At 41.1% G+C, this 27940-nt stretch overlaps 1 protein-coding gene across 5 annotated transcripts in view; it reads right to left on the bottom strand.

Moving 5' to 3' along the window:
* Positions 1 to 2798: 2798 nt before the first annotated feature.
* Positions 2799 to 27940, bottom strand: part of kank4 (KN motif and ankyrin repeat domains 4) — a 94570-nt gene continuing 69428 nt past the window's right edge. For 3 of the 5 annotated variants that reach the window (XM_085436205.1, XM_085436204.1, XM_085436206.1), the window contains exons 3-10: positions 24172 to 27675; positions 19325 to 19418; positions 16425 to 16700; positions 14104 to 14188; positions 13791 to 14010; positions 13529 to 13671; positions 12972 to 13172; positions 8192 to 11514 (exon numbers count right to left, since the gene is read on the bottom strand). In XM_085436205.1, coding sequence (XP_085292331.1) covers positions 11395 to 11514; positions 12972 to 13172; positions 13529 to 13671; positions 13791 to 14010; positions 14104 to 14188; positions 16425 to 16700; positions 19325 to 19418; positions 24172 to 27675 — 4643 coding nt within the window. In that variant the 3' untranslated portion in view covers positions 8192 to 11394. Of the gene's footprint in view, positions 3394 to 3535; positions 3658 to 3762; positions 3872 to 4122; positions 4249 to 4728; positions 5222 to 5315; positions 5501 to 8191; positions 11515 to 12971; positions 13173 to 13528; positions 13672 to 13790; positions 14011 to 14103; positions 14189 to 16424; positions 16701 to 19324; positions 19419 to 24171; positions 27676 to 27940 lie in introns of those variants that run through there. The other 2 variants (XM_085436207.1, XR_014915912.1) reach the window with 2 other exon arrangements.

Consider the following 27940-nt stretch of genomic DNA (forward strand, 5'->3'; position numbering starts at 1 on the left):
GCGGATGTCGCGCTAAACAACAGCAGCACGTTTAAGCTTGATCAGCTGTTGTTAGAATTTATTTAATATTAATTTCTAGTATCAGCTGATGTTGGCTGGAGCAACAGCTGTAAAGCTGCTGGTCATGATGTCGGTTTGGATATGTGGTGAGAGGGAAACATGAAGATGAAACCAGGAGATGTCCTTACTGAATCATCAGAGCTGAACAGGTGATGGAGAAACAGGTTTACCTTTTAGGTGACATGAATAAGTTGAAGTTATGAACTGTTTCTGAGAGACAAATAACACCAGGATCCTTTTTTAGGTAGCTGACAGCTGGTAACTGTGCAGGGGCGGATCTAGGAAAGTTTTGCCAGGGGGCCAGGTAGGGCATTAACAGGGAGAGGTGGGCACAAAGAAATACTTTTCTTTCTTATTCTCATTTAAAATGACTAGCTTTTATTAAATAATTATCTAAATCTTACAACCAAAGTTTTTATCTGACGTAAAATGTATAGAAATCATACATATACCAACAAGACAGTGTGCATATGGAAAAGATATAAATAAATCTTATAAAGTTTGTATCTGTCTTGTGTGAAACTTGTATGAAAAGCATACAAGAGTAAAAACAGATATAAGATCCCTTGAAAGATTATATAATGAATCTTGTATGTTTTGGATACTAAAACAATATATGAAAGTAATGAGAAAGTGGCCACTTTCATGAGTAAATCATGTAAGTTTTTACTATTTCTTTTCCATATGGGACTGTCACAACAACAGCATTTGTTTTCATTCAAAGTCTTTATGGCTTTACTACCTGGTGGGCCGGTCTGTAGTCAAAATGCCCGATTTTCTGTCCCAGTCCAGCCCTGCAGGTTAATACTGGCAGTGTCACCATGCCAGCTGACTGTATTTCATCATCAGCCAGTGTTGCTCTTTATACATCAATATTACCAAAGTTTACCATAAGGCAGCATAGAAAGTATTTACTTGCTTTCAGGTTTTATTCAAATGTTAGTCTTTTCAGTTGTTTCCCCACTTTTTTCCTGTTTCAAAATCAAACACCAGTTTGTGAGAAGATTATCTTCTTTTTTTAACAGGCAGATAAAGTTTTACATTGGAACTGGCTAATTTGTCAATTGTTTGTTACAAATGTTCTTATTTATTCAAAAATGTTTTTGCCCAAAACATATGTGCACTATATGTCAGTAAAAATACTATGCAAATATTGCTGTCCTTGAATGCTGAGTAAACACTGACAAAGCACTGATTGTATCTCTGGTACTTTATCAACGCAGTATCTAAAAACTTTGCACCGTGGTGGTTAAAATCTCATTCTAATAAGAGTTAAAAGCGCATTCGGTTATTAGGTTTACAGGATTATTGAATTATGGTTAACGGTTGGTAGAATTTTTTTAAACTTTATCTGCCAATTACATCTGCCACCCTTCTCCAAATCTGTGCCCCTACCTGGCCCCCCCAACAAAAATTTTCTAGACACGCCACTGATTCTGTCCTCATTTTCTTTCACCGAAAAATTGTTTCCTGCAGTGCCGTCTTTCGTGCTTGGCTCTCCTACCTTTGCTAACGTGAAGCGCATAGCGCAGAAGCCGATGCTGCATTCACTTACACTCGGATATCTGAGCTTCACCGTGAAAACATAATCGGACATTTGATATTTGATTGAATTTTATTGTTTTGCCTTTGGGGTGGCACCTGGGGTGGCCAGTCTGGTTGGGGGGGTGGCCTGTGCCCCCCCAGGCCACCCCGCTGGACACGCCACTGTAATCCCAGGACAGAGCCCTGCCCCACCATGAGCCTGGGTGGATACGTGGTTATTAATATAAAAGGACCAATACTGAATATGAATATTTCATGAAAATTGAATTATAATACAAATTAGTAATAAGGGTTTCTCTGCGCCCTTATCTACTCCATACTCAGCTGCGGGCAGAGAGGGTGACAGGCGAGGATGGCACTGAAGAGAAGATGCTCAGTTTCTGGAGTCTCCTGGTCCTGTCAGTATTAGTAGGATGCATCTGCTGTGTCTTCTCGTGGATGCTCACCTACCTTGACTCATTCCAGCCTGGTATGGATTTCCCAACACTGTGGACAGTGGCCCACGTCAGAGACGTTTAATATTGATTACATATGTCTGAATTGCTAACCCTAACCCTAGCTCAACAGACCACAATGCCCTGGACTGTCAGTATTATTACATGCTGTGAACATAAGTACCTTTGATCACAGTTTATGTTGTAAAAGAGAAGGAATATTGAAAAAAAGATCAACATTGTGATATTATTTGTTCCAAACTGACCAGAAACATGCTTGTCAGACTCTCACAGCAAAGGATCAGACTCACTGTGCATGACAGCTCGGGCCAATGATGTCTTTTAGATTGTCAGTTGTTTAGTGCTTCTGTACAGTTAGGGTCACGTCTCTATTTCAGAATAATTAATATGCGGAAAACACAAAGTTGATTGTCTTCCAATATTCTAGCATAATTAAAAAACTTTGACTTTGTAAGTACATATTATTAGTTCTAATGCCAGTATAAGTCTTCATAACTCCTGCTTTGAAATACTGAACTTTAAAGTTTACCTGATGAATGAGTTTACAGTGGCACTCTGTCAGGATCATTCTGACTATAAGATCACTGTATTAATCTGAATCCTTCTGAAATGTGCTGTGAATGAATGCTGATGCAACTCACTGTGGGAAAGCTGTTGATAAAATGAATCTGTGACACATGCAACACGTTCACAGAGGAAGAGGACACAAAGGGAGGACACGCAGAGGCTGTGTTGAAGTCAGAAATCCAAATCTTTATTAAAAAACAGGCGGCGGTTACAAACAGGCAGACAAGCAGTCCATCAAACAGTCTACAGGGTCAAACATACAGAGAATTCAAACAGCAGTAAAAAATAACTGGACACTGAAAAACTTAAAGCAATGTGTGACGCAATAGAAGGAAGCAGTGCAGTATATTCACTGAATTATCATCAATTACAAAAGAGAAAAATGACAATTTCTAAGGATTATTTTCTTAAATGCAATTAGAGTGTGGCTGGTAAAGATGGAAACATACAGAATGTAAACTGTGTGAGTTTGGTGAACTTTGTTAGTAACAAATGAGGTAAAAAAAACAACCCCAAAACATACAAAACACAGAAAGAGGCTCTCAGTATTCATTAATAATTAGAAAGAAAAATTCTGGTCGTGGATTTTTACAGTCTTAGTTCCGCTCGCTGTCATCATTATAATCATCATGATCAATGGCGAGGTCCCCAGGTGGGTGGGGCTGTCTCTGGTGATGTCACCATGAAGGAACAGCATCTGGCACGTGTTGCTGAAACATCCCAGTACGCTGGTGTAGTTTCCTCTCCAGCTGTTTGACATGTGACACTTGAACATTAAGGGGAAGAAGAAGAAACAGTGTTAGGTCAGGTGACCACATGGTTTCTAAAGTAACTGACAGGAAGTAACCAGGCCGTCAGAAATGGATGGCATGTGTTTAGAGTTACTGGAGTTGGGTAACTCTACTTACCAAAAGCAGAAGCACACAGATGAAGGATCAGATGCTGAATGTTGCAGGAACATGCTCATGTGTGGTGGTCATTCAGTGCTGCTCCGGCAGGTTAGACAGTCCAAGACTGATATGCTGCCCATCTGAGAGTTTGAAAACACACATGCAAAGATTTATTTTGTATTACACTCAAAGTTGGATGTTCATTTTTGTCCTTTAAAAATGTTTGTGTATTTGAAAGCACTAACATTTAAGGATGACTTGGATCGTCTCCTTTAAAGGGGAGACAAGTGTATCCACTGATCTACGTCACTTTACCTGGATGATGACTCCTCTCCCCCTCACTCAGAAACACTCCTAATATAACCAAGCAAATAAATAATATTGAAGATTTACTTACATCATTACAAAAACATCAAAAACATCTCCCTTTGATTCTATTTCTCCATTCCTGCTGAACATCAGGCAACAAATATCTCAATAAATCACAGTAAAATGTAAAGCACATGTTTTCTCTGCTTTGTCTAACCTCTGCAGAGCCTCTGTCAAGAAAAACACATCTGTAAGCATAAAACAAATATACATTCATAACACGTCACTGGACAAACCTCGGTCAGTTGATTTCCTCTGTGCAGTGCAGATGAGCATCAGTCAGCGAGTGACTCTGCTGGTTCTTCTGAGGAAACACCACCGTCTCTCCACACCGTCACCATCTGTGAGCACAAACTGCCGCTCTGCCAGCATGTAGGAATCTCATATCACACACAGGGGTGAAGAAACATCAGAGCTCAACTTAGGATACTTTAGATCTAAACAGATCAAAGTAGCTCTTAGCTTCAACAATCAGTGAACAGACAAACAATGATACCAAACTGATTCTGTATGAATACAATATGGTATTTTCAATACAGGTGTCAAATTAATTTACTAAAACTAATACAGATATATGTATATTTTTTTGATAAATTAGTTTGCTAAATTATAAGGATATATATATTTTTTTCATTTAACAATTGCAACTAAAAGAAATTAAATATTGAACAAAAATATATTGTCACATTCTGAGCATGCTCAGCATGCTGACAGACTTGAAGTTGCTACAGATTTTAAGAAGTGATAATTATAGGGAAGAAACTTCTCTTTTTCATCCGTTTAATCAAACATTTGATGCCTCAGCTGTCTCAGTCCTATAGCGTTCTGCAACTACAACTAACCTGAGGCTTGGATTTGGCTGCAGGTGCCCCTGTACATCCTTCTCAGCAGCACACATGTGGGTACCATTTAATCCCACTTCTTCCTGAGCTTTGCTTCACCATAAGACCAAAGGTGGCATCCTGTGTCATAGTCTTATCATCATCCAGAAGAAACATTTGAAGAAACATCATGGAGAAGAAACATTTACGCGCCTCCTGGTTTTGTTTTCTGATCCTGCGAAAAGACTGAGGACAACAAAACCCAGAGAACACGAGATACACAACATCCAACATTCAGACTCAACAGCCTCCATAAATGAAGAGCACCAGGTTGGTTCAGTTATAGTAGATATAAGCATACTTCACATTACTGGGTATGAATAATAATGAGGAGGCAAACTTTGACGATGCAGAGCATGATGTCCCATCATCAGACTGTAAACAAACATCCACCAGGCTTCTTTGTTGCCAAAATTGATGATTCTCCTATCAGGGATCAGTAGAGTGTATTAACCTGTGGTACAAGCAGCAGTCACTTAAATATTACTGTTTCAGAGAAGAAATCTAGGACATAAAAGCCAGGGTGGGAGGGATCTCTGCAAACTGACTTAGGTCTGCAAGTGTGAAGCTCAACAAAAATCTGACTCTCCAGTCACAGACAAACAAAAACTCCAGCTGGGAGATAGAAAACGCTGTCTGGGTCCTGCTGGATGTTGCTGGTCAGAGTCCACACATTAGCAGAGTGCTTCTTGGTCCCACTGACCCATGTGGACAGCGACTGTGGAGAACTGTTCTGGAAAACAGAGAAGAGAATTAAAATAACAAAAAGTAGCAGCAGTTCAGATCTGATTTAATTTAATTTCCTTCACACAGCACATTCGTCCAGGCTGACAGGTAAACATAGAATTAATCTCAGGTAACATGACTCATAGTAGAGATTCAGTAAGAAAGATTGCAGGCTCTAATATTATTACCACACAATCCAAGGACACACCAACAGCTCCGATTTGTAGAACTATTTAAACAAATGTCTTCTGAATATTCAATTCAGGTTCACAGTGGGAGGTGTTGTGGAATTTTTTAAATAAAGTCTGCAACACAGAAAGAGCTGTGCTCAAGCTATTTATTACTGCGCCAACACACATCAAACATCACAGTTCAGTCATGTCAGCGCTGCCACAGAAGTGGTGCTCCTGCTCCTTTATGCATTCCAAGGAAGAGGGAGGAAGTTACAAACGGATCCTACCACACTTCAACGGATCAATGGTTATGCTGTTTTGTGGCCTTATCAGCACCTGTAAAGGGAGTTGTTCTCTCAAACTGCTGACGCTGAAGTAAGTTAATCTAGTTTTAGAAACTTTCACTGAACAGTAACAGTGTCACAACTAAGCATATGCATAAGCACTTAAATACTTTAAATGAGAATAACAGAAAATTTCTATTACAGAGGCTAGAGCCTGTCCCAGTAGTCATAGGTAGAGCACACCTGGACAGGTCACCAGTCTGTCAGAGGACTAACACAGAGACAGACACCAGAGTAACAAATCTATTTAAAATTAATGTAAGTTTGCTGCAGCTGTGTGTAGATGTGTTTCTGTGCTCACAGTCCACCTCTCAGGAACCTGCAGTTCACTTTTAGTCAACTTTAAACAGACCTCACAAAAGGCTGATGTGGCTGGATCAGTAGTCTGATTTAAGTACGATACCTTTGGCCAGGGATTAATCTGGTGCATCGCTTCACTGCAGTGTTACGTATTTTCCCCACACCTGAATAAAAAAATACTGATATATACAAATAAGAGCTTCAGCTCATGCAGCCTGACTCAATCCTAAATGTTCAGCACACAGAGACACAGAGGTACCGTTTAAAGTTTAGTGTTAACCTGAGTCACTGATCATTTGCAGTATTACAGAGTCTGGCAGTCTTTGCATGATGTCCACGTCACTGTAAGTTTCTAGCTGACTCTCAGGTGTGACAGGTGTGCCAGCAGGAAAGAGTAATAATAGCCTGCATCCTGAGGTTTGTCATGCAGGATTAAAGAAGCCAGGCTTTGTTCACACAGCTAGGATTGTATTTTACACTGACCCTGGGTCAGTATAAGTATCATACAGTTTAAACGAAGCACTGAAACTTGCACATATTTATTACAGATGCACTGAAGCTATATAAGTTTTGATCAGTTAGCTGGCTTGAAGCATTCAGGTGTGCCTTAACAGAATGCCATAATCTTTCCAGGAGTGGATGTCCCAGCAAATTCACTCCAAGCTCAGACCATTGAATGCTCAGATAAAATTGCAAAACTCCCAAGAGTTACATCTCAGACTCTACAGGCACATTAGAGTTCATGAGAGTATAATCAGAGAAAGGCTGAACAAATATAGCTTGTTTGGAAGGGTTGACAAGAGAAAGTGTGTTCTTTCTAAAAATAACATAACAAGACAGCTTTGTTATGGAAAATAAATATCTGAATATATTGCAAGACTTCTTGAACAATGTCCTTTGGAAAGACCGGACCGAAGTGGAGATTTGTTTGGTGAAAATTACAGCACACCTCATATCAACTTTCAAGCATGGTGGTGGAATGGTGATGATTTGAGCTTGTTTGTCAGAACCAGGATGTGGGTACTTTGCAGTCATTAAGTTGACCATAAACTCCTGTAAACCAAAGTATTCTGGAATCAAATGTGAGGCCATCTGTCTGACAGCTGAAGCTTGGCACAAACTGGGTCATGCAACAGGACCCAAACACAGCGGCATAAAAAGAATCAAAGTGCTGCAATGGCTCAGTCAAAGTTCAAATCTCAACTCGATTGAAAGGCTGTGGTGGAAACTTAAAGAGAGCTGAGCATGAATGAATACCCTCAAACTTCAATGAACTGAAGCAAGAGTGCAAAAGAAGAATGGTTCCTCAACAGTGATGTGAGAGACTGTTAAAGCCATACAGAAAACAACTGCTTCAAGTTATTGCTGCTAAAAGTAATTCTGCAAGCTCATGTATCACAGGGTGCACACGGGGCTGCATGACTGTAACATTTTATGTGATATGTTTATATCACATTTTATCAGTGGGATGTTTCCAGAGTTATAAATGTATTTTATGTTATTTATATGGAACTAATTCACAAAAACAGTGACCTCAGGGTTTATATTGTGAGGTAAAGACTAAACAAGATTAGAAAGTTGAGCCTGCTCAACCCACTGAGCCATTCCAGCACCTGAAGTTGGGCATTTTATCATTTTATCCATAAGGTATACTTAATTTTGGAGCCAGACTCAAGCCACTGCAGTTTTCAGCACTTCTCACTGGTTTGGTTAAAATACATGAGACAAAAACTGTTTTCATTGGGATGTACTTACTTTTTCACATCTTCCGACAGAAACTGTTTTTGTATACTTTTGCCTGAATGGCCCGAATGTGTAATTAATCATGTCTGTCACAGCTTTGTGGTTGATTTAAAAAAGAAAAAATCATATGCGACAACATGAGTTTATCATTTATTTATTTAGAATTAATTCTCTGGTTTGTAACATACAAGCCTGTTGTACAAGGAATCTTACAGAGAGGTACAACTTTTTACATTTGACTCTGTCATGTACGTCGGCTCGGATTTCCACTTTGATATTCAAACAAGGGAGACGTTGCTCTCATAGCTTAAGTCAGTGTCAGATCTGAAATGTCAAGAGTAGCATTAAAGGACACATGACAGTCCACAACCTCGTCAAATCACACTATGTACTATAACCACCCAACCGATGAAAGATAAGTTAAATGATCACATCATCAGGGTATACTCAGTACAGTTTTCAGTCATTCAAAATTCCCATTGAGCTGTATCACTTGAATATTTGTCCATGCATACATAGGTATATTATACGATAAAAAATATAGCATTTGGAATAAATACTGTAATCTTAGAGCAAACTGTCAGACAATACTTGTTATATACTTTTCACAATACTGTATGTACATATACATATATTTGGCTGGATTTACAGGAACAGATAACATACATATTTAGTCCCGTGTGAAACAGATTTGGTTTCAATTCTTTGGTGCTCATGTGAAACCTTATAATATCTGGGTCACAGGGGATTAAACATATAGATTTTCATAGAGACTTATACGCAGGCACGGAAGACCAGATTCACCAGATAATTCTCGCAGCGCCCTCCCGATCATCCTTTGGCCGTCTGCAATGCAGGAAGCTACGGCTGTACAGACTCTTATTTTTGTTCCTTCATACACAGACAGTCAGTGATGATCAGATGCGCTGCACAGAGTTAACATTGAGATTTACTGATGTTGTGTGAATGCAGCGTCGTTGTGGAGAGAACCTGTGCTACTTTGTGAGCCCCCACAAATACTTATCTGATTACTAAGTCAGTGTGAAAAAAGGTATTTTCTTGTGTAAATGTACTATATAAGTCAAAGTATATAGATCTATATAATATACTTCATTTAAAATGAGTCCTGCGTCATGGTCAGTCTACATATTTTTATATTTGTGTCCGAACACATTAACTAGAATGACAAACCCCACTGCAAAAAACCCCCCAAATTAATACCAATTAAGACAAAATGGTAATGTATTCCAATGACATGATGTATCACTATGGCCACAAATATTCAACTGCTAATCCAGTTTTATTAATAAATGATAATAACAGCTGATAGGTTTGATTTGTCTGTATGCTAGAAAAATGTTCAGCGTTTCCTTTTGTTAGCTGTTTGGAGTGTAGCTTTTTTTCTTTTGTAAATTCAGACTGGATCATGGTCATAGGTCACATATATGGCAGTTGTTAAAGTAGTAAGTGGTATTCCCCTTTAAATCCCACCTCCAACTCTTTAAAAAAGAGAACAAAGATCAGAGTAGTCATAAATATGATCATAATCAGGTGAAAAGAGAGGCTTACAATGAACTTGATCGATTTGCCTATCAATTTTCTTTTCTAATTTAGGCTTACTCCCCCTATTTCCTTTGCAGTCCATGAACTACATGAATTATCTAAAATTAATAATAATAATAATAATGTTATATTACAGATCATTTTATGCCATTCTGTTGTATCATTTCAGCATTTCATTTAACTGTAAACATACGGGACTGTTTGACATCAGCAGCGGTCACTGAGTGGGAAACTGTAAACTTTATTTTAAAGACCGCTACTCCTGCTTCATATTAGCTCGGGAATACGAACGTAGGTTTGCGGTACAAAAACATCAACACTGTGGAAAACATCTTATGTCTTGTGTTTTCTGATTAAGGCTCGACCAAGGTCACTCACTCGACCTACTTTATGACTGACAGTAAGGTAGTATTCAATTGCTATTGCTTCTTAAAACGCAAACCCAAGTCCCAGCCCTACCTTCAACCCAAACCTCGGGTCAGATTTACCATGTTGTCTTACCGTTTATGAAATGAGACCTCACGAAAGCAAGGACGAGACGATGTGTCTCGCCACGCGTAATATATATAACCAGACTCATTCCAATGTCTGCCACATCCACTGACAGTCTGTGTCTGTTAGTCGTAAAGCCCATGCCAGTGTATTTAAACTTGCTACATTAATTTCCTGGAATGTGTCACAGCCAGCCTGACATTCATTGTGCATTTTGTAGCAGTTGCATACATGGTTTGATTTTAAAACGAGTAGGCGAACAAGGCATACAATATATTTGAACTGAAGGCGGGAGATGCAGAGAAAGAGAGAGTCGCTATGAGAACAGACAGTACTACAACATACTGCTGTTTAGTACTATAAGACAGCCAGTAGGGGGAGTAAACGTATTGGCATGCAGTACAATCTTCATAACAGAAGAGCGTTGTCTTTCTTCAGCCTGGTCATGTTGTGGTTATAAAAAATAGTTTAATGTCCCACAGAAAGGATTTGTTTCTCATTAACACACAGCTGATGAGCACCCATGTCCCACATGTGAAAAGCGATGGGTAGTACGGCAAAAACGATACACTGAATGTCAAATATATTCTGTTATAAGTTATATTCTGTTATTTAAATTCCTAATGAATGCTTTTCGGAGATATATAATTTCATCTGGACACCAATATTATAGAGGACTATTTACGAAACACATCAACAATTTAAAAAAAAAAGTGCAGTAGAAAATACAGTTTTTGTGATTATAATCTATTCTACATAAAGTATGTCCTCAATAATGGCTTATGTCCAAATACGTAAAGACTGATTTCAATGTCATGAAAGGGAAAAAAATAGAAATAATGTATTATTTCATATTCTATATTTGCAAAGGTAGGTCATGTGCTTAGTATTTTGCTTTAAGAGTTAGCTGATGATAGGAAGCAGCAGTTCAGAGGCTCTCTCTGTCCACTTGCTAGGCCGCCCAATGTGTTGTCCTGCTTTATAGTCTCACCCTGTGTCCTACTTAACATCCCGTCAGTCACACATGACACTGTGGAAACGTCTTCTCATCAGGCTGTCGGGACCCTCAGCAGTGGACCTGAGCGGTTGATGCAGCATATCCATCGACACCCACCAGCATTACTGGCATAGACGTGGAAGAAAAGCTTCTGCCACGTCTTATGATGTGTGCGGTACCACCGTGTGTTTATTTCAGTGTTTTCTCCCCACGTTGGCGGCCACGGTTAACGGAAACAGAGCAGTTGAGCGGTTGAATGGCGAGCTGGGATGGTTTGGAGAACTCTGACTCAGAGGAGGTCTGCGGTGCTTGTGGACTCAGAGGTTTGGACCTCAGCGTTGGCCTTCAGAAGGTCAATTATGTCTTGTTGAGAGGCTCCTTCTGCCACCAACAGAGCCGTCTGACCGTTCTGGGTGGGGGGGAAAACAGACGTTTCAAAACACTGCAGTGACTTTTTTGAACCACACAGTGGCAGTGTTGTTTTGGGCTAAACATATTCTCTAGTAACTGAACATCAGGAGTATGGTGCATGCTGAACCTGCCCTGACTCTGTATACTAATAAACCCTTTTTACATCCTACAGCAATTGTCTCTGAAATAATAAAGGTTTTAAGCCTGGGATGTTTTGTATTGATGTTAAGCTTAATACAAGTAAACCTTGCATTTTGCTTATGAAACATATGTAAGAAAATTTAGAGTATTTTTTTGTGTATTTTCATCTTGTGTTGTTACTTATTGCACAGGCAATATGATAAAGTAGCGACAGGGATGACACACTGTGACCAGTATGTGATTGATCTCTTGAAAATGCACTCAAATATCTAATCACTGCCACTGTCACCTACTTACTTATTTGATCATCTTTATTTTCTTGCAAGCATATTTTTAAAAATTAATATGCACAGATTACAATAATGTTGTTTTTTTTTTAATGCAGCAAAGTAAAATAAATAAACGCTGTCGGGCTTGTGCTGTAATTATGTACCGTGCGAGGATTTATGGCAAGCACTCAAGTCGCGCTCTACCAGCAATTATCAGAAATAAGAATGCTTATCGGTGCTTGCGTCCTTACGGATAACAATCTCCCCAACCCGCTGCTACAAATGCTCTTCAGAATGCAATCACTTGCAAGCACATCTTACAGTTTGAGAAATGCGCTTGATGCCAAGACGTCAGTCAAATGATACAGCTGACAGATCTGCAATGTCAGGATTCTGCAAGAATATTTTTGCAGATTACCTTTGTGTTTTTTCCTCCTTCTTTTAATTCTATTAGGCCACATCCTGAGACATGAGCATAAATGTTCTGTATCACATACGGTGCCTACTTTTAATGTTGTTTTGGGGTAAGATGCAGCACGGTGTTTGTTGCAACACTGTTGCTACTCTTCCTGTGGCATTTACAAAGACTCACCTCCACACCTGCATCCATCCTTTTTTTGCCACAGGACACTAAGTGTCTTTGCTCTCCATTTAACGCAGCCAGTCCATTTGCCTCTGTGTTTCTAGGACTGCTCTCATTACAGAAGTGCTTCGGCAGCGTAAAGCACCGGCCATGATGTGATCACTCTCTGACTGGGGAATCTACAAACTGGAGAAATCAATGCACCAGGCTGAACAATCAATCTACTTTGTGTGGGCCAGCCATCAGTTCCCATATCCCTATAACCTTACTGAGAGCCCACAGTCTCCATTTTTGAGCGAACCAGGTGGTAAAAGCCATGTGACCATTAGTCGAATGCGAACAGCGAAGAATTACGTGCTGAAATTAATTGCTGAAAGTCTAATAAACGAGAAGTAAAACATCTACAAGTTTACAACAAGCCACTAAATGGCCTGATTTTAACTGCACAACCTAAAGCTATACCTTATCTTTGAGGCTGGTATCACAGCGACCTGTCTCCAGCAGCAGGCGAGCGATGTGCGTGTGCCCGTGCTCGCTGGCACACATCAGGGCCGTCGAGCCCTCGCGGTCCTGGGCATTTACATCCGCGCCGCAGCTCAGGAGCAGCTTCACCATGGCAACGCGGCCATGGCTCACCGCAAGCATGAGTGCTGTCTGGCCCGCCTAGAAAAAGAGTGAGAAAAACAGAGATTAGAATTAAACAGTGAGAGGGCAGGAATGATGGGAAGATATGTATATCTTACATGCAGAGAGACAGAGAGAGAAAGTGACGAGTTAAATAGTACATTAACTTCTTATACAAACATCCATAAATATTCGTTCTGGTGACCTTGATTTGCTTCTGCAGTCCTTTTCATGATTCCTGTATGGTTTCCACTAAAGGATGTCTTGCAGTTGAGGACATGTATTTACTTCCTTTTTCTATTTTATTTTATTTGTACAACACACCAAACTGTTTGATATCCGTTTTATTTTTAGTTCATCCAGCGTCTAAGTGCAACTGCCGTCTGTATACACACCTGTCTGGAGCGTGCGTTGACATCTCCCACTTTCAACAGTTGCTGTGCCACTTCAAGATCATCGGGGCTCTCAGCAGCCGTCAGAGCAGCCAGCATCACTGGAGTATAGCCTGCCTTATTGAGATTGTCTGTTTCACACAGGCCTGAATGTACACAGAAAGTGATGGAGTGAGTAAAAGAGATGAGAAACAAAACGTTTCCACAGTTATAATCTTTTAGTTTTTTAGTTGGATTTGTCGTTCTGTGTGCCTTTCCGTCTCACCGGTATCCAGCAGCAGTTTGACCACAGGGAAGTTGGAGTGTGACACGCTGTAGTGAAGAGCCATATTCCCATTGCCGTCTGTCAAGTTAACAACATATGGCAGGAGAGTGGGTGTGGTCATCCCCACTTGTCGCAGGTATAATCTGACAGTATCTGCCTGCGAGTCCTTTTGACTGGAGACTCTGAACCACTCCTGGTAGAGCACCACTAAAACCTGGCGCTGAGGAGAGAGACAGAAAACAATGGAAAAACAAAAACTTACCATAGTGAAGCGGGGTTCGATTTTATTAAGTCCAATCAAAGAAATCCTTACCATTTCTTTATCTGGGGATGAAACCTCCTCCATGCGGTCCTTTACATAAAGGCATGCATCTATAAACCCCTTGTCGACTTTTCCCCTGAAAACCAAAACCATACAACACAGCAGGGATTAAGTATGGCCAAGCCAGCTTCTGTGGTTCATGTCTAAATTCTGTCAGAAATGATAACAAGAAAATACAAGAAAAAATGGCTTGCACGCCTCCATGGCTTACTCACATCACTCAACAGTCTGACACATTGATAGCACACGCAAACCTCAACAGTTACAGTTTGCTCTGATTCACTACCCATTAATATCCAGAGAGCGCTCAAACCATCACGCAAACTGAGCATCAAGCCTGAGTGGGTCACAATGTGACCTGTACTAGCTTTCCAGCTATAACACCTATACACATATAGAAGCACATCCTGCACGTACCCACAGAAATGATCAGACAGGTGCTGAATGATGAGTTAATATAAGTCCTGCTTTCTCCTCACTGCCTGGGCCCATGGCCATCAGCCCTGTCTGCATACCTGAGACTGATAAGTGATCAGTCAATGACAGGGAAGACAACACTGCTAGTTATTTGCTTTGTCCTAGAACAAAGTACGTCTGTGTGACTATTGAGCACCCTTAATCAAGGAGTTTAGTTGCAAGTTGGAATATGTGTGTGCTTGTGTGAAGCTTACAGTGTACTTGTGGCGACAAATGTTGCCATTTTATTATTGTACGATCTACTGTGCAATATAAAGCGCCTTGATGTGACTGTTGTTGTGATTTGGCGCTATATAAATAAAACTGAATTGAATTGAAATGTCAGTTTAGTGTGTATATATATTACAGACACATTTATGGCGATGAATGTGCACAAGATTTAAAAAAGCATGAGTGTGTATTAACTGAATTCCCATGCATGTAAGTCAAAGTCCCAATGTAATGCCTCCAGTGCATGCATGAAGCATTATTCAGCGCCTGTCCTATACCAACTATATCAGATAAGGCTGCATACGAATGACTGTTCCAATATTTGTACCTGTGAGCAGAGAATGCAGTCTCTATTTAGAGAATTTACACACATAAATATTTAGTAACATTTAACACTAAAAACCATCTTGTGTTTAAAATTAAGTATTTACCAGCGATATAAATTCAGAAGTTTAACAGTTTGAATCTGAGCCTTCAGTAGTTTGATCAAGGTGTTGATAGCTTTTTTAAAAGGTTACGTATTGCTGTCGGTGTCGAAATAAATGTTTAATACAGCGTTGTCAATTTAAAGATTAATCATTTAAAGATAAAGATACCATTTAATATAGCACGGCTCTTTTTATAATGGCCAACAAACCTCTATATAGCTTGATTTACTGGCAACTGCTTTGTTAATTGATAAGTTGTGAATTTGTTTTTTCTTTCAGGGTGTAAAGGTAATATTGTACCGTTCACAGTGCCTGTGATAACTAAGTAGCATAAACCAGAAAAAATCTAAGCTTGATCCATCAATATATTTATGCTGGCTGTAGTCATAAAATGAGGGAAATAAAGTGAAAAACTTGCACTAAAATCAGCTAATTTAAGTTTGCGTGTAGGGGGAGAAAACTTGTGGAGCAGTCTAGAGCTCTTCAGGAGTGGAGATATGGGCATTTAAGTGTACAATGGTGAAGTGCAAACTGCCTCCAGGGCAAAAACAGGAGCATAACAAGGATAACAAAAGCTTGGCTCTGCACAGATATGTCAGCAAAGGTAATGAAAAACCCAAAGTGATATTTATATGATATAAGCTAAATGCATGCTGACCCCAGTCCTGCAGCCAGAGCCTGAACTTCAACAAGTAACAAAAGCAGCTTTAAGCCTCAGTTTTTCGCTGTATGTGTTTGTACAGTAGAATTACTCTGTTGATTGCTTTAAAGCCTTTTTGGCTGGTTTTCATTTTTGCTTTGTGTTGATGGTTTTGTGCTCATAAATAGTAAAAGAATGATCCTATGTATTGTGTCCTTAACATAAGTATATTTGCTGGTTTGTGGAACTGTAGACTGAGGTTTCTATAACTGGTAATTAAGTGCCAATTTGTTTCTGGTCATTGCAAAAAAGTAATGAGTAGTGTAACAAGTAACAAGTGCAACAACTTTTTTGAGTAACAACCCAACACTGCTTCTAGCAAATTCTGCAAATGTGGTTATTTTTGTTCTATATTTGTAAAATAATACCAAAAAGCAGTTCATGGAGAAACCATTTGGTATCATAGCAGACCCAATCCTCAGTTACATTTATGAGAAACACATAAAGTGCAACACGGTAACCGAAGATTATAATTTAAGCTCTGCTGTCGGTCTCACCCTCCAGCCTGCTCTTCCAGGAGCTCCTGGCTACTTTCTGGATCCAGCAGACCTCTTTCAGTCTCCTTCTCTTTAGCCACAGCACCTCCTCCCTCAGTTGGGACCTCTGCATCTTTTCTCTGGGCTTCTGCTCCCTCCTCTGGCTGCTTCTCAGGCTCCTTCTCAGGCTCCTTCTCAGGCTCCTTCTCCACTTCTGGTTCTGAGCTATCTTCCTCTTCTACCTCCACCTTTGACTTCTCATCTCCACTGGACTCTTCACTGGATGTCGTCTCATATCTTAAAGAGAACATAATAAAGATGACGGCAGATTCTATAACAGCTCCACAGAACTCATTCAAATCATTCCACAAGCTAAAGCTAAGTTTGTACAGCACTAGCAGCATCACTAAGGAAATGTCTAAGCAGGTAAAACTAATATTAAGTCAATGTTAAGTCAGCACCAGGCAAGACAGGATAAATACTAACAGGTTATTCCCCTCTAGACTTCACAAGTGAGATGAAAAAGATGTTTGCCTTGTGCAGCCTTGCCCTCATATCCTAACATAAACATAATTTAAACATACATAAAAAGCCACAGACATGTTTGAGCACAAACATAAGCAGCCTTGAACAACATACAACCTTGTTCGTTGAGAAAAGGCTAACGATATGCTGCGGAGGCTGCTGGAGTAGCATGTATATAAGTGTGATTACTGGGGCGCATCATCAAGTCACCTCTGTAAGGCCAGTGATCAGATAAGGTTATACTGAATACCACTGATTCAGACTTCTTGTAGACACACAGAGACAAACTGAGACACCACAAGAGACGTTCAGGGGCCACAGCATTCTCGAGATTCCAGAGGAGCTCAAGGGAGAGCAGAGATAGGTTAGACTATACAAAGAGAAGAAGTATGAACAGCAGACCACTTCCTGCTGTGGGCAGAAGCCTAAAGATAGTCAGAGAAAATATTGTTGCCTGACCTGTTTGCCTCATTATAAATAACATCTGCATATTTCAGGATTGGGTGGGCGGAAGATGGAAATGGTCAAATATTTATAGAGGTTGAAACGAAACCAAAAGAGATGTACACTAGATGTCAAAAAGTTTTATATAATCTAATTTATTAAACATATTAGTCCAAGTTTATAAGGAATAGATTCTTGCAATACCATAAAAAATCTGTTACGTGTTCTTCTGAATGTGGGTATGTTTACAGATCATTGTGTTGAAGGGAGGAAGGAATGGACTACACCACAACAGTCTGCAAAAACACTGCAAAGGTGAGCAGGTCATAAAACAGTGAAGCCCAGGAATGTAAGAGCAGGAACACGGGAATAAAACAAATGTTATGCATGGCAGCCATTTCCGTCATATGCAGGAGATTAAAATAGCCAGGAATTTAAAACAGAAACTTTTTACGTAAGTGATGAGAAATACTGTAAACGACCACAACAGGATATGAAATCATGCTGTAAGCATGACCTAAGAACAAATGCAACTTTATAGCAAGTCTTTGTGCCCAAATTTTACTTTGAAGCTTAGTTTTCTCATATCTTGTAGTTTTCCTGCTTTTCCTGCTTTGTGATTGTCTACCTCATTAGTAGGTAAATCACCAGAACCAATACTTATCTTCTCAATAACAAAACTTTGAAAACACAGTGGTACTTTTTTCCCTTTTCCAGTAGTTTAGATAAAGTTAGTTTAGTTGTTTAAAGAACAGGATACGCGGATGCTAATCGATGCTAAAAATTGCTAACACATTAAATACCCCTTTGCAATATTACTGATACCAGCACAGCAGCTTAGACAAGAAGCCTCTCACTCCACTAGCAGCTAACCACTTGAGCAGCAGCACAACAAAGTCTGCAAAGCATCTTAAAGATGACACCGTAAAGATATTCTTTATGAAGAATTTTTCAGGTCAATAAAGCCTGAAAAACATTTAAGTATAGTGAAGTTATATAATTGAGACAGAAAAACCACTTAACTGAATTACTGAACTGCTCTTGAGTTTTATTTCACTAAAATACAATTCCTTCCTTAGATTTAATAACAGAAAATTGCACTGTGTGAGCAACGCCAGAAAAAAATTGAGAACCACTGCCATCCCCATACTTTAAATTCATAAACACACACACACACTTCAACCAGCATCAGCAAATGCTGACATAAGCACGCTAGCACAATCACCTAGGTGCCATCAACAGAAACTATGCATGCATATCACATAATCTAAACACACATTAATGCAGGCATATTAGCACACCAGCAGAAGCAGCAGCAAGGTCAGATTCAGGACAACGTGTCTTTAGTGAGCCTGACAAACAGCAAGAAGCAGATGTCTGAAGTACAGCTTAATATCCAAGTTTAAAACAGTGACAAAGCTGACGCATACATGGCTAAATGACAAAAGATTAACACTGCTGCACAGACAGTTTTTTGTCTTGAATGAAAAGAGTGTTTGTTACGAATGGACCTCATGTAGCCTGAAATACAGGTGCATGAAAATCCAAACTGTCGCCTGTGGATTTCTACACACAAAGAAGAAGAAATCAAATAACATCAAATCAAATTTCTCAGACAATCCTGTATCTTTTGCTCTTTCTGAATTTTTTCACATAATGTGTGGTTATGTGGATTAACCACAACATTGAAAAATACATTTGTGGGTAATCCATCAAACTTGAAGCCCCTTTGCATACAGTAACACATCAAACCTAATAACAAATACTTTTAATGAACTAAATCAAGATAAAAGGGGATTTTTTACATTAATCAGAAGTGGCAACACATTATTTTTCCTATAAGGATGAAGACTGACAAAAGCATGAAAATATAAGTGCACAAAACACATTTCAGCCCACACAAAGATATAAATCACAAAGAGATTGGACGATGACTAAAAAGAAGATTTTACCCTCCATTCACCCCCACAAACTTCAGGTTTTTCTTGGCTCCCTTGTTCCCCTGCTTGCCTGCTCCACCATTTTTCTTCATGATGGATTTGAGACCTAGTGAAGAGGAGGACAGAGCGAGAGGCAGAGGAGAAGATGAAAAATAAAAATGAGGAAAGTAAAAATTAATAGGGTTTCTGTGGAATTTGGGTGTGTGCATGTATATTTTGTGTGTGTGTTCAAGTTCAAGTTATTTGAAACATCCTCACAACTAAACAGTGTGATATGAGTCAGAGGACATCACAGTGTCTCAGTGTTTTAAGATCTGTCACCTTTACAGGCTTATGGTTAGAATAAATACAGCCCCATAACATCAGTGATGCAGGTTTTTGAGCTAAGTACTGATAATGAGCCCAAAGGTCCATTTCTTCTTTAGTACGGAGGAGGCGGTATCCTTTATTTCACATTTTAAATCATCTGACTACAGAACAGTTTTCCACTTTTCCTCATTACATTTTAAATGACCTTTGGCCCAGAGAAGATGGTGACGTTTCTGATTCATGTTCACAGCTTTCTTAAGTTTTAACCTACATTTGCGTATGGCTTCATGAACTGTGTTCACAAAGATTTCTAGAAGTGTCCCTGAGCCCATGCACTGATTTCCATGACAGAATCATGCCTGTTTTTAAAGGTCTGCCACCTCAATCACAAGCATCAAGCAACCAATATTTTGAGCCTTGTCCCGTGCGCGCAGAGATTTCTCCAAATTTGCAGAATCTTTTGATAATATTATGCACTGTAGATGATGTCTTTGCAATATAGCATTGAGGAACATTATTCTGAAATCATTCTCCAATTTATAGATGCAATTTTTTTGCAAACTGGTTAAATGTTGCCTCTCTGCGATGTTCTTTTTTTTATACCCAATCATGTTACACACAAGTTTATTATAAACTTTAGTCCCAAAATGCTCCTCTAGCTCTTTTTTTTAGTACCACTTACTTTTCCAGCCATTTGTTGCACCTACCTGAACTTTTTTGACACGTTACTGCTATCAAATTCAAAATGAGCTAATAATGTTTCATTTGATATGGTTTCTACATCCCATTATGAATAAAATATGGGTTGGTGAGATTTGTAAATCATTGTATTTTGTTTATATTTACATTTGCACATAGTACACTTACATCTACATTGTTATTGACTTTTATCTCATTAGGTAACAGACAACAACAATTTGCAAACGGCGACTGTATTTCTTTGGGCTAGTGTTATAAGTACAGTGGGGCAAAAAAGTATTTAGTCAGCCACCGATTGTGCAAGTTCCCCCACTTAAAATGATGACAGAGGTCAGTAATTTGCACCAGAGGTACACTTCAACTGTGAGAGACAGAATGTGAAAAAAAAATCCATGAATTCACATGGTAGGATTTATAAAGAATTTATTCGTAAATTAGGGTGGAAAATAAGTATTTGGTCACCTCAAACAAGGAAAATCTCTGGCTCTCACAGACCTGTAACGTCTTCTGTAAGAAGCTTTTCTGTCCCCCACTCGTTACCTGTATGAATGGCACCTGTTTGAACTCATCATCTGTATAAAAGACACCTGTCCACAGCCTCAAACAGTCAGACTCCAAACTCCGCCATGGCCAAGACCAAAGAGCTTTCGAAGGACACCAGGAAAAGTATTGTAGACCTGCACCAGACTGGGAAGAGTGAATCTACAATAGGCAAGCAGCTTGGTGTGAAAAAATCAACTGTGGGAGCAATCATCAGAAAATGGAAGACATACAAGACCACTAATAATCTCCCTCGATCTGGGGCTCCACGCAAGATCTCATCCCGTGGGGTCAAAATGATCATGAGAACGGTGAGCAAAGATTCCAGAACCACACGGGGGGACCTGGTGAATGACCTGCAGAGAGCTGGGACCAAAGTAACAAAGGTCACCATCAGTAACACACTACAACGGCAGGGAATCAAATCCCGCAGTGCCAGACGTGTTCCGCTGCTGAAGCCAGTGCATGTCCAGGCCCGTCTGAAGTTTGCCAGAGAGCACATGGATGATACAGCAGAGGATTGGGAGAATGTCATGTGGTCAGATGAAACCAAAGTAGAACTTTTTGGTATAAACTCAACTCGTCGTGTTTGGAAGAAGAAGAATACTGAGTTGCATCCCAAGAACACCATACCTACTGTGAAGCATGGGGGTGGAAACATCATGCTATGGGGCTGTTTTTCTGCCAAGGGGACAGGACGACTGATCCGTGTTAAGGACAGAATGAATGGGGCCATGTATCGTGAGATTTTGAGCCAAAACCTCCTTCCATCAGTGAGAACTTTGAAGATGAAACGAGGCTGGGTCTTCCAACATGACAATGATCCAAAACACACCGCCCGGGCAACAAAGGAGTGGCTCCGTAAGAAGCATTTGAAAGTCCTGGAGTGGCCTAGCCAGTCTCCAGACCTCAACCCCATAGAAAATCTGTGGCGGGAGTTGAAAGTCCGTGTTGCTCGGCGACAGCCCCAAAACATCACTGCTCTCGAGAAGATCTACATGGAGGAATGGGCCAAAATACCAGCTACTGTGTGTGCAAACCTGGTAAAGACCTATAGTAAACGTTTGACCTCTGTTATTGCCAACAAAGGTTATGTTACAAAGTATTGAGTTGTATTTTTGTTATTGACCAAATACTTATTTTCCACCCTGATTTACGAATAAATTCTTTACAAATCCTACCATGTGGATTCATGGATTTTTTTTTTCACATTCTGTCTCTCACAGTTGAAGTGTACCTCTGGTGCAAATTACTGACCTCTGTCATCATTTTAAGTGTGGGAACTTGCACAATCGGTGGCTGACTAAATACTTTTTTGCCCCACTGTATGTCTGTCTGCTTGTTTCTGTGTGCTCTTGTGTCTGTATGTGAATGTCAGTGATTTTGAGCCTGGAAGATATTGGGGAAAAAACAACGAGTAAGTACAGCCAATCAAATGATGTGGAAAGCTTGTGTTAACACAGAACAGAAAAGCTAGAGCCCCATTTGCTATACTCTATACAAAGACAACAATTAAGACTGCTGAACTGAAATCTAAAGCACATACTTCAGTTTTTAATTAGATTTAACTTTCCAAGTACACACTAAGGCCTCGAAGTATTCTCCATGGAAATATATACAGGTCAAGACTATACACCTTATTGACAACATCCAACCTTGACTCTGCCAGGCCCATTTATGTATGTAACTGCCCAGGAATTGATTCTGTGTGGGCTCTTATGCTGACTCCCTTTGGCTGTGAGCCCAGTATAGCTGTCTCAGTTGTGCGTGACAGCAGACATGGTGCAGAGTATCTGTAATGTTTTATGTAAGGACACAAGACCGTAGCTTTGAGCCAAAAAATACCAGTTTAAAAAAAATTCCCAGGGACCACCATCTAAGAAGAATGATGCTTTTAGATCTAGTACCTCCCAGGAGAGCAAAATGGAGAGGAGGGTTAGAAACATACTTGAAATATAAAAATATCCTTTTCCTAATTCCTAATAAATAAATTAGTTGTGTGATTTAACCCTCCTTCGCTTTGTCAGAGATATTTCACTCAAGGCACAGATTGACTAGAATGAGTGAATTCCTCAATGCAGCAGTAGGCGTTTCTTTTTAACACACACAGAAGATGATAAGACGTTTAAAAGGCCACACTGGGAAACTTCACATCAGCCATAGGCACCTCAGAAATGGGTCTGAAATACGCACATCTCAAACCTGACTTAAAAACACTCCTGTACCACACTGTGCTCCCGGCACTGAACTGTAGATGAACTTTGAAAATAAAATATGTGTGTGATAGTTGAGCGAGTGAGTACCATGACCAGAAACAGGAGAGACATATCAGGGGAGGGAAGAGAGAGGCGTCATCTGTTTGATATATGTGTGAGGACCGGTGCTTAAGGATCCATTCGACTGTGTACTGTAAACAGATGCTTAACCACACGTGTGAACTTTGCCGTGTGATTCTGTCTTTGCATATATTGTGGGGAACAAGAAATGTGTACGTGTGCTCTTGAAGGTCACTGAACCATGTCATTTTGACAGTTTTTAGTAATGTGTGTTTTTTTCCACTCTTGTATATTACAGAAAAAAATGCCTATTCCCAGCTCCCCATCCCTCATCCCTCCTCCACTCTGCATTTCAGAGTAAAACTGACATTTACTGTAGCAACAGTGCTCAGTGTATTTTGTGCTCTGCGTAATATGTCTTATATTAACAATGCCTGCGCTCTCCAGAAAGAAAAGGCACATCAATTTCAAGATATTAACCTTAAAATAAGTTAAGCAATGTCATTTATTTCTATCGCGATCCTATTACAGCATCTAATTTCATGACTAAGGCACACTAAAACTTTTGTAGTACTTTTGTAGTACAGTACTATTCATAGAAGCAGGAGAAGTGATAATTTGACAGCATATCAACTTGAGTATAATGTTCCCAGTAATTGAATGGGAGCAGTGTGGTTTCAAGTTGCAATGAAAAAAATCTGTGCTGTGAACGCACCATTTGTAAGAGTTTGCAGGGCTAAGATGCGCCTATACAAGTGAAACCATGGATATTTGTCTAACCACACTGAAAATGTTTGGCTGTTTCTGCAGGAGTTCTTTTTAGGGAGAGAAGTCAATGTTTCAGGCTAATGAGCTGTACACATTTATAATACTTCATGACAATTATAGATCATAAGGGACATGTTGTAATGAAGCGGCATGGATAATGCATCATTATGCTCCTTGAAAGGATTTATTCAGTGACTATAAGAGAGAAATGGCTTTAGCTAATACAAATAGGTGAGCAGCTATCAGACAGATGAACCACGGGCCTACCTTGTTCTTGCTGTTTGCTGGCAGCAGCCGCTTTCTGGCTTGGGGAGTAGAAGGCAGAGAGGACACTGAGGGAGCTGACCAGTTGGCTCTGAATGGAGCTCATTTTGGAAGTACCAGGTTTCCCCGCTGGTTTCCCTGTCGCTGCTGCTGCTGGGGCTGCTTTCCCCGCTGGCTTGGCTGACGTTGCCTTTCCAGCCTCTGCTCTTTTCCCTGTCGTCTTTTTCTGTGTGCTCGCGCTCTCCTGCTGGCTGGCTGTTTGCTGAGTGCCAGAGCTGCTTCCGAGATGTGCCCACTGCTCTCCTAGCAGCCCCGTTATCCGAGTTACAACTTGACCCAAAGCTGCAGGCGATGTTGGTGATTCGCTGGAGCCTCTTCGAGGAGGCTGGGCCTCCCCGGTGTCGCGACGTGAACCCTGGGCTTCGCTTGAGCCACGGCGCTGAGCTGCTTCACTGGAGCCACGGCGCTGAGCTGCTTCACTGGAGCCTCTGCGCAGTGACTGTGTCTCACTGGCATCTTTCGGAGAGGCCTGAGCCTCACTGGAGCTTCTACGTGAACCCTGAGGTTGAGTTTGAGCATCGCTTGACGCTTGGCGAGGTGGTTGGGTCTGGGCTTCTCCCGATCCCCGTCTAGGAGTGTGTGATGCACCAGACACCCTCTGCGGTGCTTTCAGCTCTTTTGAGTCCCGCCAAGGTACAGAAGTTTGAGATTGCGCTTGTATTGATTTAGGCCTGACTTGGACTTCACTAGAGCCCGGAGACAAGGCCTGAGTCTCAGACTGAAGTCGAGATTCAGACTGCTTCTCTCCAGACCCTCCAGGAGGTTTCTTTGCTATAGTGTGGTCCTCAACCTGAGGCACAGACGGTGTTTGATGTTTTACCTGTGTTTCAGAGAGCTGTTCTGGGGACCGAGCTTCAAGCTGAGCTGCACTCTGTTCCTGCACCTGGGGCTGGGTTTTCGTCTGCGGCTGGGTCTGAGTTTCACTGGATCCCCTACGAGGACGCACAGGCACCACCTGAAGTTGAGGAGGTGACGGCTGAGTTTGCTCCACTGAGGGTTTCCTGCCTCTTTGTGGTCTTACAGGAGCTGCTGTCTTCACAGCTGAATTCCCCTCAGTTACTGCAACAGTGTCAGCGGCTACAGTTTCTTTGACTGCTGCAGACATAACCTCCCCGGCTCCTGTTTCTTTCTTCTCTGTAGTCTCTTCTCTGTAGGGCAGCTGGTCTCTTCTCTGTAGGGCAGCTGGTCTTGTTTCAACCACTTCTGTAATTTCTTTTGTTTCTGAGTCATCTTGTTCGGAACTCACTTTAATCTTATTTTCTTCTGCTTTAGCAGCCAAACTGGCGCACTCTTCATTCTTCCTAACAACATCTAAAGTTTTTATGCTTTCTACAGCTGCCGCTGAGCTTTCTGATAAAACCTCAGCAACTAAACGTTCACTCTCTCTTTGAATTCTTTCGTATGTTTCCCTGTCTTCTGTTCTTTCGCTCACCACGACTTCGTCTCTTTGGCTGCCTGTGTTCTCACTCACTTGACTCTCTGCTTCTACACCTCTGGCTGGGTTGTTGTCATGACGTCTCTCCATCTCTGTCTCAGTCTGCTGGTCTGCTCTCTGGGCTACCTCTGTCTCTGTCACTCTGTCCACAGTGCCCACCCTTTCTGTCTCTGTCCCTCTGTCAACACTGCTGGCCCTCGGTCTGTGAGGATGGTCCGTCACCATCTCGCCTTCTGTTTCTGTGACTTGGTTTACCCTTTCGGCCACGGGGGTCTCGGTCATCTGATCCAGGGTGATGATGCTCTCGGTTAGTGTGCCTCGTTCCATGCTGTTGGCTCTGGGCCTCGGTGGACTTGTCGCTGTTATCGCCGCCTCCATCTCTGTCTCCTGGTCATGCGTGTCAGCTTTTCCCGTCACTGGTCCTTGATCTGTACTTTTAGTCTCTTGTTTTGGTATGCACACTTCAATGCAGATTTTTTCAGTGTCTGTCCCCTGATCTACAGTACCAGGCGATTCTGTCTCTGTTTCTTGGTGGGTAAAATCTATCCTTTCTGTCACTGTCCCTGTGTCAATGCTCTCTCTTCTTGGACGTTCATGTGCGGTGCAAACCTCCACTCTCGTTCCCTCACTCAGTTGTAGTATTCTCTCCTCTTTTAGCTTGTTCTCCTCTATTTGCTGTTTCAAAAGAGCATTAGTGCTCTCTAGCTCCTGGCTAGCCTGAATAAGTTTAGTCTCTAGTACTGTTAGCTTCTCCTGCAACTTCTGCATATCATCTGGATCCTTTGGTTTTCCTTCTTTTGCTGCAGTCTCTGTTTCTTTTAAAGCCACTGTGATAGATAGTAATTCCTCCCCTGAAATGTCTCGTGGCAGTTTTTGCACTGTCTGTCCCAGTGGACTCTCTGTTTCTTTTTGTTTTTCAAGTATGTCCAGCTGCAGTGATTGTCTCTCCACTTCTTGTGCTGAGGACATGCTACTTTTTCCTTGTGCCAAGCTCTCCACTTCAGATAGTAACACGTTAGTTTTCTCTGTCTCACCTTGTTTCTCCTTCCCTGCAGCTTGGTTTGATGGCCCAAGACTTGTGTCTTCTAAACGTCCAGTGGGTTGAGTCTTTAGGACTAACTTCATCTCCTGTGAAGGTCTCTGTCCTTGCGATTGATTATTTGTCCTAGAATCGTAACCTGTTGGTACTGTAGCAGATAATTTGGAAGCCTGGGCCTTGGCTTGTGCTTGTAGCTGAAGAAGCAGCTGCTCCCGCTCCTCCCTCAAAGAGCAGATCTGAGCTTTCAGTTCTGGGATGGTTTTGACCTGTTCCTCGAGCTCTCTGACCCGCTTCAGTGCAACAGTAATCTGCTGGTGAAGACCTGCTCGATCTTGGGGAACACAGCGTCTTTCTGTTACGTCTGGTGAAGCCCGGAACATGTTCTCTGTTGAGCCGTTTTCTGGTGTTCCCACGGTACGGTCAGGACTGCTTGAATCTGAACTCTTACGCTGCTGTAGCGTGATGGGCATGCTCGATGCTCTGAGCAGATTTGGACGACTCTGAATCTGAATCCCCCCAGTTTTGTCTTCAGCACCGCGAGCCCCCGCGCCTACTTCATCTTTGGGTTTAGTTGAAACATAGCCAGTTCCTTGACTTGTGGTCCCCCTGCAGCTCTGGCTGGAAATCACGCCTTCATTTGCTCGAAAGTCAAAGATCTGTTGAACCTCTGTCACTCGTGATTTAGGCTTGGGACCCAGGGTAGACGTCCCAGACCAAGTACTGTCCTTTTCCTTTGGGGGAGGCCTTACTCCATGCCCAGGAAGACTAAAATTTCTGGGCAGAGTGCTGAATTTAGGTGGGCCCTTTACCCTGCGCTGAATGTGGACCCTTTTGATTGTGTTGCCTTTTTCAATATCATCAACATACTTGAGGAAATCAAGATCCAGGTGGAAGCCATAGGGAGTCTCCACTGAGTAGGGCAGCTGCTTCCTTTGAACACCACCCTCACTGGCCTTGGACTGAAAGCCATTGGCTGTAAGAATTAACATCAAATGATTCATTAATGAAATAAGTCATTAGTTGGTGCTTATTTTCATACTTCAGTGACTAGTCATAGTAATACTGTAGTATCCGATATGAAAGAACTAAACATGTGCAATTAGTTTACAATAAGAACATGAACCAAATCACACATCATCAGCATTATTAATTCTTTTCACCCCCTCGTGCAAGCAGGCTGTACTGTGCCGAACACACAGTGCTTCATTATGTAAAACCCGATCACTTACTGGGAAGTA

This window comes from Copadichromis virginalis, linkage group LG17 (genome assembly GCF_057382275.1).
Source record: "Copadichromis virginalis isolate Kocher_CV1m ecotype Utaka linkage group LG17, C_Virginalis_male_GT1.1, whole genome shotgun sequence".
NCBI lineage: Eukaryota > Metazoa > Chordata > Actinopteri > Cichliformes > Cichlidae > Copadichromis > Copadichromis virginalis.